The sequence below is a fragment of the Andrena cerasifolii genome, chromosome 5, assembly GCF_050908995.1.
Source record: "Andrena cerasifolii isolate SP2316 chromosome 5, iyAndCera1_principal, whole genome shotgun sequence".
NCBI lineage: Eukaryota > Metazoa > Arthropoda > Insecta > Hymenoptera > Andrenidae > Andrena > Andrena cerasifolii.
Window position 1 is genome coordinate 4,538,955 of NC_135122.1, and position 11,395 is coordinate 4,550,349.

The window sequence follows — 11,395 nt, forward strand, 5'->3', positions numbered from 1 at the left end:
AAATGTCATAACATTCGTGTTGAGGATACAGCAGTGAAGTGTGTAAAGGATATTCTTAGGAAGGCAAAGTATTTATTCGTGCATAAATTGTTTGTACCGGTAACCCGTTTATGTAGTGAGGTAAATAACTCATCTTACTATTACACTGTTATTAAGTTACAAACGTTATAAAATGCATTATAGTTAAAATAAACGCTGCTGTAAATTCATATGTTGGTAGGATTCGTATTGACGCAAATTATACCTATTTAATTATTATATATCTTGCTTCGTACAGTCGCATTGATAATTAAGGCATCGTTGGCATTTAAGAACTTTGCATATATGTCTAATAAGTACACTCGAATTAGTGGACCAGAATGTGCGATACATATAGCATGTATTTTTAATTAAGAATAAAATATTTAAAAAAAAAACCCAGTGTGTCTAGACGTACATTTTCTTCAGTCAAACGGTCTAATATAATTTATAATTATGTACCATTATCAGTAGTGGTGAATCAAGAGGCTTTTCTCTTATCTTTTAGCATTATCATTCGATTATGCAACAAACTTCTATATGTTCATATGCTAGGAGAAACTCTTAGATCGTCCTACGAAAATTCACTGTGCCTATTCTAATATAATACTACAATCTTTACGAAACAGTGAAGTACAAATTTTGAAAGAATGTAATTTTTCGCAGGCAAAAATTTATGATTTAAGCGTATTGTGCAAGATTTTTAAACGTGCAATGCTATAATACCGTTGCACAAAATTTCTCACTTTTCAAATCAAAATAGTACGTGGAAATACACTCTGGCGCAAAGAAGTGAGACACTCTGAAAATATAACGGATGTATTTGGATTCTGTATTATTTCGCGACTGTTGGATGCTTTTGGGATATGAAGACAGTGATTTTCGTCCCTTGTAGCTACATATTAACTACAGCTGTAATGTATAGTTTCAATCGACAGCATCCAAAAGCTGCCTGAAGATTCCAGAAAACATTTACCTAGGGAAGAAATTCTCTGAAATTCGATACCACCTTCGCCAAATGTGGTAAGCAAACATGAATGTGTGAACCATCTTCTAATTGTTGCAGGAAGAGAATTTTATAAACAGAAGATCAGATAGATGTATGGTTTTAACATGTTAGCTCCTCAGCTTCAATTTACACGAGAACATGTGACAAGGATCAGTGTGTCCATGTTCTATTTACTGATTACTCCAGATTTTCCCTACAGTCGCGTGGTGGTAGGGAATGGCCAGGAATCAAATGACAATGGGAAGAAGAGGAGAAGGCCTGGACAAATATATACAGCTAGTGCTATTTCGAATGGGAAAAAAATTCTAATAGAGCATACCCTACCATTTATCCCCATAATTGGGGAAAGTTTCTTATTAGTTCAAGGCAAATGGAGTTACCCTTTTATTTTTTAAAGGAGTTAGAAGTACGGCGAACAAACTAAACATCGTGAAGCCCACATCTAAAACCCACTGAGCATGTTTGGAATATACTAGGAAGACATTTTCAAGGAAGAAATCGGGTGCTGCAAACCCTTACAGAAGCTACTAGTACCTTGAAGACACTGCGAATATTTAGAATACACATCAAAGAGTGACACTTGTTATTGGAGCTGCTAGAGGAAATACCCTGTACTAATATTCATGTATAATCTAAGATAGCGAAATAAAATATCTTGGAATTCGAATTCTGTGCCTATTCAATGTTGTAAGTGGTAGAGACGGGGAATCAAGAAATACCCTAATTACGCTAAATCCCTGGAAACTGATATTTGTGCTTTTTGCTCTGAAGTAATCTCAACCAGTGGCGCACTCAGGATTTAATCTTGAGGGGGAGCCGAGTTGGACGGATAAAAATATTTTTAATGCAAATTCAATAAAATTCAATAGGTGATTATAAAAATTTATTTAAAGAGCATAATCCAGTTTTCTTTTCTTCTTACAAAGCTCCTTCTTTGGGGGTGCCTGGGCCCCTTGCCACCCCCCTCAGGGTGGGCCACTGATCTCAACAATTGTGTAAATGTCTCCAAATGTGAAAATTTACAAAACGGGCTTACTATAGAGCCAATTACGTGTTCGTATAAAATTTATTGAGTGCTCCACTTTTTTCTGCACCTGAGTGTATAAACGTACCTACATTCGAATATCATAATTCTACGTAGTTGTGTAAAAGTACTTATTTCGATTTAAAATAGCATTAAAAATATTTTTCTACATATAGTAATGCCTCGCTACCAGTGGCGGATTTAAGAAAAAAGGCACAGCTGGCAAACGTTCTGAGGGGCCCATTTTTGGGGGAAAATCACGAGGTAGTTTGCTAAAAACGAACTAAGTGTAGTAGTACGAAAAGAATGTAGTGTTTGGATACCTAGGCGGCAACTGCTCATCCAACCGCCCTGTTAAATCCGCCACTGCTCGCTACCAATTCCTATGCTAAACCTCGATACTACTCCATCGGTATCCCCTCCTCCTTCCCATCATTGGTATGAACTTAGAGGAGCAAGCAACCTTTCACTCACGGGGTAGATACCAAATTCTGTCACCCACTAGTGCAAATGAAATTCTTTGTTTTGTGTTTATAAAAGTATCTCTAATACACTGGTGACTATCTGGGTCACAATGAGACCAAACCAAGCCTTATTCGGGCTACTTTTAGTTGTACATTGTTTGTGATTGATTTACAAAATTTAGAAGTCTTCGTACATTGTTCAGAAGAAGTAGTTCATTCATTTATCACACTAGTGGATGACATGCTGAGCGGTTGGCTTGTTTAGCTGTCGGCTGCTGGCTGTAAGTAGGCCAAGATCCCTAGCCGTTGTTCCACTTCATTCATTTTTAATGTATTCGCTATCGTCGTTAACAATTCAAACGAGGATCTAGTCCGGCCTAAAGTAATTTGACTAAATTCCTGAAGTAAACACGAGACCCAATTTTGTTCGTAGTTCATCGCAGGCTTCCAATCTGTGATATTGTAGCGGAACGTTGCCTGCAGTTTGAGAAAATGAACAATGAAACGTTTCATATTATATATCATAAGTGTTCGTACATTATTCGCCCATTTAAAATCGCAATGCGTTTTACATTTCATCCAGCATTGTACTACGGTAAATTACTTACTATACAATCATTTAATATGAATAATTGTAGGACGGAAATTAATTTTCAAACTTTTCTTTAATGGAAACAGGCTGTTTCAAACAGCACTTACGTGAATTGAAATTACATTCAATTGTGTATGAAATTTTGTATAGAATCTTATCAAGACGTTTAAAGAGAATTGGGATAAAATCTCCATTGTTTATTCATATCCAAATGATGATACGATATTATGATTAAGTACTTAGGTGACACGTCTTACTATAGTATACCGCACTAGGGGATAAATTGTAATCCTTAATTGCCTAGGATGCGATTTTCAAATTTTTGAATTTCCGTAATGTTATGACTAACATGTTATGAACTGTAATGCTATAATCTATGAATATGTGGATGTGTCTTTGAATTATGAATATACTGTTAATTGAAGAATATACCAGTAATTTAATTGTGGAACAATTTAATCGAAAATGATAAGGAGAATAAAATTACTAAGTAGGCGATTAAGAATTAAAGCACATAACACTTAGGAACAATTATTGATATTAGGTATATGTTCCTTGTTCTCAAACGAGCCACCAAAAAATACAATTGTGCACTTCGGTTATAGTATAATTTAAAAGATTCATATATACCGATGTATTTGAAACGTATATAATAGAATATTATTTTATTAATAAATAATTTTATACTTCACAAATGTAAGTTCTGAATTTGAAAACATTATATGGTTAGTTTTAATGAGTAAGCATTATGCAGGCCATATTTTTATTACAGCCAAACGCTGTAAGTCAGATTTCCGAGCCAATAATTTTTTATATATACACTATCATATTTTTGGTTGATTTATATTTTCACAGAATCAGCGTAAATATACAATGTTAAGATTAGTAGGAGTCTATAATATTTTATTAATAATATTTCGGAATTTTATATTGTATATAAGGAACTGACGCTTCCTTTTATAAGATTTATAATAATTAACAGGATTGGCGTATGGAATGTAAAGATGGATGCACTGCCTGTGGAAAAGAATATATAGTATTTATAAACTTCTGTGATGCTGGTTACCTATAAACTTAGCAAAATAAAATCGATTAGATATTAGTACTTAAACAGAAATTACGCGAGACATAACTTCGCTGTAATAAAATACGAAAAATGTTCATTTACTTCAAATTCAAGTTAAACGTACCGCTACAGAGCAAATGGGTCTCTTCGTAATATCCTTCTTGACAATAACATCGTTTCCCGGACATGGTGGTGGTGTTCCGTTGTATGCAATGCGCACCATCCATGCATTCAGAGTCATCGTTACATAGACTACGTAGAGCTGGAAATGAAATACATACATTTATCATTTGTGTAATGCTTGAATATTTTTACACGTGGTAATCTAATTTTTTTACAAAATCTGCGATAAAATTTCAATCAGAAAACTATTGGAATACATTCTAGAGACCTTGAAATTGATCCATGATTTTTTCCATAATAATTGGATTCTTTAAATGAGAATGGCAGTCGTTCAAAAATTTCTCTAGGTGTGAGCTACTCAGGTATGGCAAAATTGATCGAAAAAGGAGGTGTGTCAACGAAGGGTTAACCCACTATCGCCACGTTAAAAAATGCAATTCTTGACCTAATCTAAAAATTCATTCGGGATTCTACTCATAATTACATTTCTACTCATATTTGAATTTTCATACACTCAATTTTTTTTACGAAACATTTCTGTGCGAAAAACCCCATGTTTCGAGGACCCTATCGTTTAAACATTTGGCAATCATCGCCCAGTCGTTTCTCAACATTACACGAGGGTAGCGCGATAACCACACATGTGTAATTAAGGAATATCTTTGGCTTTTTGATTTTGGATGATCTTGTCAGAAGTTATCGTGCCGATAGTGCTGGCCAGTTTTTTTTACAACGATGCAGCACGCAATGCATGCTAGAGGCAGGGGTGGGCAAAAGTGAAATAAAAAATTGTTTTATACTCTATATTTGTAGCAGAATAAAGTGCAAAAAGTTTTCGGCCCATACATTGTATACTTTTTTCTAGAAAAAACCTTAAAGTCACCTATGTTTTCGCGCGATTTGACCGGGGGGTGCCCTTAAATGTAATTTTACAATATTAAAGTACCAAAATCTACACTAATTAGGTTATCATATATGAAAATGAAATTGTTTAATTAAATTAAAATTCATGATATATTATATAATCTTCTATTATTTTCCGCCACAGTAAAAAAAGTAAAGATAATATATGATTTGTCAAATAAACAATTTACCTTCTATACCTAAGCTTTTCATTTACGATAAAAGTTTTTACTGCTCGTATAAAAGTTTAGTAGTAAATGTCCATGTATATAAATTTCAAACCTACTTTTGAAGCTAGAAGTACCCCTTCCACATTAACGAATAGTCCAATGTTATTAATCTGTCTTCCGTACTAGAATTTCACGTATCTATAAATGAATTTATACTACTTCCTAGTGTGAGCTAAATGTGCTCAATTTCCGCAAAGGTGGGTGCGTTTAATTTCACCCTAACACGCAATTTCACGCAAATATGCTCTCGACATGACTTTTAGCAGTCAATCAATTTTCAACCCTTGTAAGAACGTGTAATGTTACTTAAAACTATCTAAAATTCTACGTTCCTGATAACGGGGAAATTAATTACGATAATTCTGTAATTACACTTTTAATCGTTTTCATAAAAGTCTGGTCTCTTCTACTGCATTATGAGTCATGTTTCCACGAAGCTTGTCAAATTGTCATTATAAAAAACATTACTACTATTATAGACCCCAAAATTTGAGTTAAATAAAAAAGGCTTATCAAGATTATATAAGTTCTGTTGTTCAGTTCTCTCAGACTACTGAAAAAAGATTATAAATTTCTCATGGAAACTTAAGGGGTCAGTTCACTGTGGCGATTTGAAAAATTAAGCTATATTTAAAGATTTTTTCTCTCCATAGATACAACATATAATACAATAAATCTTTTTGGTATTTATTAATCTACTCTTATATTATACAAAAAAATTAAAAGAATTTTTTTAAATTTGTTTTAAAACTTTAAACGCGATTATCTCATAACGACATTTTTTCAACTGGTGCAGGTGATTGCAAAAAAAACTATTTGACCAATCAGTCTGAAATTTGTACACGTTATTCAGCACATCAGTGGCTATGGCCGGGACTACGGAAACCTTTTTTGATTAATCATCTCATACTTTTTACAAGGCAAAATGTTTGAAAAATTCACCGCATTTCGACACTTAAACTTCAAACGTCCGGAATTTTGTTAATTTTTTATCAGTAAATATAATCCTAATCCCGGCTATAGCCACTGATGTGCTGAATAACGTGTAAAAATTTCAGACAGATGTATGATAATATATAATGAAAAAAAAACATAGAATTTAGAACGAAACATATCGTGAAAAGTGCTACAATGAATGAAAATAAAATAAAAAATTGATACTTAATCATTTCAGTTGTTAATTGCATACCTGAAGCTTCTACAATGAAAACTCAAACTTAAACGTTATATTTACACAATTGTCAACAAACTTTTCATATATATTTCACAACTTTTTCTACAAATGTGTAATATTCAATTTTATTGCGTCTTACTGTTGACGTTAGTATTTGAATAATCCGTGCATTAAGTAACACATTCGTTTTCTAAGCTTGTTTCATCAAATGCCGAATGTGCTTTAAAGAAAGCAGTAAAACGGTGTTACAGTATGTGGTACACAGCAACGGTATTCTTAAAGCTTTCGAATTTGCATAGATAACCATAGACCTAGTAGCACCTCCGCCATTTGTTCACATATTGCAGGCGAACACGTGAGTGTATGCAAATGTGTGCGCTAAGGAATTCAATTTCGATTTTCAAAAGTTCACTTTAGTTCCTCTTTAACCCTTTCGCTGCGACACTGCGCATTTTTTTGTGCAAAAAAAAATTAGTTTCTAACGTAGATTTTGTCTGCGAATCCGAAAAAAATAATGAAAATATTTTGAGTTAGGTGTGTATGTTTTTATTGAAATTAATGTACATGCATCATATCTGCTACATCGTGCAGCGGGAGCAAGTGTATTTAATGTAAGTGCTTTATAGATTATGAAATTTTACAAAACGAAAAACGAGTCAATGCAGAAAAAATGTCTCTTTTATTTTGAACTTAAGGGGACATTCTACTCTCTCTGCCGAAAAATCGGCCACTTTTCGGTGATGGTTTTTATAATGAAATACACCCTTAACGTTTTCGAATTTCTGGGGGTATTTCACCACTCTTGAAATACAAGAAAAAAATCTTTGTTGTTTGTTTATTTCATTTGTTGACATAAATATTTCACAGTGAAGTTGGCGGCTTCAGAATTGCTGGCGGTTGAAATTTCGGACGACTGGATCATCGGAAATAAAGAAACCAAAAATATTTCAAATTCGCAGGAGTATGTTTATCTCGCTTTCCACGAAAGAACAGTTTTCAACCAGAATTATTAAAATAGGAGTCGATCAAAGTCGAAAGCACCGAAAGGGGCATTTCTTTTCTGTTTAATAGATATAAAATGTGGGAAAATATTAAAAAATCTTAAGAAATTTGTGGTTAGCGAGATAGCCATACTCCTGCAAATTAAAAATATGTTTGGTTTTTTTGTTTCCGATGATCCAGTCGTCTGAAATTTCACCCGCCAGCAATTCTGAAAACGCCAAATTCACTGCGAAATATTTAAGTAAACAAGTAAAATAAACAAACAACAAAGATTTTTTCTTGTATTTCAAGAGTGGTGCAATATACCCCCCGAAATTCGAAAACGTTAAGTGTGTAGAAGACAGTAGAATGTCCCCTTAAAAGTGGTGTATCAGATCGTGTAAATTGTGCAGTGTGGGGTTACATTCTCGGACGATTCTCGAAAAGTGTCAATTTTAGTCGAATAAAAGAAGTTTTTAATTTTCAAATTCTGTTTCCCAATACTGTCTCACAGGGGTTGAAGAATGGAATCCAAGAAATAAAGAGTCGACCAGATGTATCGGAGAACATTGTTGACAATGAGTATCGCAGTACAAAAAAAAAACATTTTTGAATTCGTGGTCTAAAGTCGAATACCGCAGAGAAAGGGTTAAAGTGCAACTAAAATTACACGAGCTTACTTGAACTCTCGTAATGTTAAACTGTCCATGTTTTCTACCCTCGGCATGTATATTTATAAAAAATATGTAACATCAATAAAAATTAATCAATCTTTGATTAGAAAATTTCTGTTCATAAAAAGATTATTTATTTTTACGAAAAAAAATTAACAGACGCTACCTGTTCTTAATCCTATTTCTCCGGAGTACTGGCGTGTATTTTTTTATACAGAATGTTCTAGCATTTCATTTTAGAACTTTCACGCTAGCTAATGTAATTGGATTCTGGTGACAAAGTTAGAAGACAAGTGCGAGTGCAGCTTACGTGAGTTTCGCATACGCATAAATTATTTGTTTCTAAAAATTTCAGTCACCTTTAAATTTGTTCATGCATGCACCGTTAAGAGGTGCAGAGGAGTCACTACACAGACAACGTGTCCTTCCATCCCGAGGATCTGCCATGCATGTTGTATTTTGTATGCCAGCGCAATCAGCCTCTAATTTACATTCACGAGCTTTTCCACCTGAAATCGTAACAAGTTCCCGCGTGTAATTCCAAAGAATATTCTAAAACAACGCTGGATATACAAACTCACATTTACTTGAATATAATATTTTACTACCAAATTGTTACACAACTTTTACTCGAATATATTACTACACTGTTATGTGCAGTCTTTATCTGTTTTGCGAACGTTATTTTCGGAATAAACTAGTGACTAACCGTGTACCCTTTACATGCTGCAAGTAATTTCGTAATCACAGTTCGAACGTCAGTGCAATTTTCGTCTTTAATATTCAACACACAGCGCTTATCAGAAACCTATCTTTCGGAGGGAAAATGTTCTGGTGCGACGTAAAGCCCTCGCAGTACAAGGGACGATCAGAAAGTGAATAAATGTTTCTCTGAATTAAATCAAGTCCGATTTTCTATTCACACCAGTGTAACGTACTGCGATAAAAGTGTAAACAAATTAATAAAAATCTTTGCAAACCTGGCGTGGGCGGTGGTGGAGGATTTTGATTTTGATTCTGAGGGTTGGTTTTGCCAAAGGTCGTAAGAGCCCAGGTAGCGGATGGTGACACAAAGAACACCAGTAAAAGAAACGTCGCAAATATCTGGACACTTCTTCCCTTTTTCATTTCTTCCGGATTTCTTTGTCGCAGTTACAATGTATGGCGTGTCGAAACTTTCCAACAGATTATCACTTAGCCCATTCACTGATCACTAAATTAAGAAGCTCCGCAGCTTCGACTTTACAATAAAAAAGTCACTTTTCTCACTAAAATTTCAATCCTGGCGATGCTTTACTGTAATTACTTCGGGGCCCACTGGGCCTTGTCTAACTAGTTTCGGATGCACTGACTTCTAAATTAACGTTAGCGTTGTCGCTAGAAGCAAACGCGGTGGAATATCTATGGATTAGTTTAAACAAGAATATTCTCGCACTTTTAAGCTACTTTTTACTTGAACGCAGTACTATTACGTTCTGTTCCAGAACTGCGTGTCGCAAGGACGTTGGAAGGCCTTTTAAGCCTTTGAAGCACCCCCACCGCTCACCCTACGTGCTGCCACCACCGAAGCAGAAAGCACCCTACACCAAAAGGTAGTTAGTCTACTACATCGCTGAAGAATCGGAGTATGCTTTGGTTCCTTTAAGCTTCGATCGCAGCTTGTGGCCAAGGGAATACAGCAATATTGTGCTGGAACAAAGTGTTCCGGTTAACTTTGGTGGAAGCTTACCATCCTCTCGTAGACTGAATAAGCAGCTGTCAGTTGTATCTAGTAGTTAAGCACGTTTAGTGAATTTCGTAAACAAATTGTTATGCTGTGTTGTTAAAAAGTAGAAAATCGGGTAACACACACACAATGGAATGAACAGAGAGTATTGAACGAAATGGCTGGCAATATTTTGTAATTTTGTAAAAGTTGATAGGTACATTTTCAAGTAACGAAGTAAAGTTTCTCAGCATTAACGTATATTTTAATGATTATGAAATGGTGCAGGGCAATTTATTTCATCTTTCGAGATATTTCGATATGTTTCTGTAGGTACTATAATTATGAGAGCTTGTATTTTATTGAGCCGGACTCAAATCACTGCAAGTTCATCCTTGCTTTGTAGTGCGCGCAATTATTTTGTTCGTATAAATTATATACAGTGGCGTGCAAAAGTATCAGGCCACCCTTTAAAATCGCATAACTTTTTTAAAATTAATCCAAACGACATGAGTTTTTTTAGAAGCTAGAAGGATTAGTTTGCCGAGTGACGTGATTCGTCGTTTTGAAAAAAATTCACTTGGTCGAAGTAGTAAAAAAAAAATAGAAAAATCTTGTTTTTTAAACTTTTTTAGCGAGCCTGTAAGGAAAATATAAAAAACCTGTTTGGAGATTTAAGTTATATTCGTGCCTAAAATTTCATCAAAATCGGGTAACGTTGCTCTGAGCTATTAACGCTTAAATATCGCAGAATAAGATCGAAAATCGTTGATTTCGGAAATTTCGCGATTTTTTGCTATTCCAACCAAGTGCATTTTTTTTAAAACGACGAATCACGTCACTTAGCTAACTAATCCTTCTAGCTTCTCAAAAAAACTCAAGTCGTTTGGATTAATTTTAAAAAAGTCATGCGATTTTAAGGGTGGCCGAATATTTTTGCACGCCACTGTACGTGTTTTTTTTTTGCAATCGCATTATTTCCGTTACACACCGACAAAACTCTTCGAATCTACATCTGAAAATAACAGGCCCCGAAATTTTCACAGTGTCAGAGAATGTTATTGTAGCCACACGGTCCCGCGTTTGATTTTTTTCTGCCACGTTGCCGCTACTCGCTTTATCGCTCTGCTTTCAATTCTGTTTCATATTTGAATTTTTACCGCTCTTTATCTATCCGCGGCCTGAAGGTCTTATTTGTGAATTCATATATTTTCAATTTTCACGGATAATGTGTAAGGTACAATTTGTTTAAAACGTAATTCATTTCGATACCTCTATCATCCTGATTTTAACCGTGCGTGTGCTTGTAACAATATAGTCTAATAATATAATGGAACGGTAAAAAAATATAGCAGTTCTTTTCTGAACTGATAACTTTTCTACGAATTTTTCTGCAATTTTTACAAAATTCCTACTTAATGTATATATGTAA

The 11,395-nt window shown here is 34.5% G+C and overlaps 1 protein-coding gene across 1 annotated transcript; it reads right to left on the minus strand.

Moving 5' to 3' along the window:
* Positions 1 to 3,647: 3,647 nt before the first annotated feature.
* Positions 3,648 to 9,759, minus strand: Sosie (oogenesis-related protein sosie). The gene is made up of 4 exons (XM_076813091.1): positions 9,239 to 9,759; positions 8,618 to 8,767; positions 4,298 to 4,435; positions 3,648 to 4,124 (listed from the first exon to the last, which is right to left on the minus strand). The coding sequence occupies exons 1-4, from the start codon at positions 9,384 to 9,386 to the stop codon at positions 4,033 to 4,035; spliced, it is 528 nt and encodes a 175-aa protein (XP_076669206.1). The 5' UTR covers positions 9,387 to 9,759; the 3' UTR covers positions 3,648 to 4,032.
* Between the last annotated feature and the right edge of the window lie 1,636 nt (positions 9,760 to 11,395).

What these genes read in the sequence shown, in the direction of transcription:
- Sosie (XM_076813091.1), bottom strand. Translation starts at nt 9,386, where the DNA reads ATGAAAAAGGGAAGAAGTGTCCAGATATTTGCGACGTTTCTTTTACTG. An exon ending in TCCACCACCGCCCACGCCAG is followed by an intron (nt 8,768 to 9,238) that starts GTTTGCAAAGAT and finishes TTACGATTTCAG; the next exon opens with GTGGAAAAGCTCGTGAATGT. An exon ending in GACCCATTTGCTCTGTAGCG is followed by an intron (nt 4,125 to 4,297) that starts GTACGTTTAACT and finishes TCTTTTCCACAG; the next exon opens with GCAGTGCATCCATCTTTACA.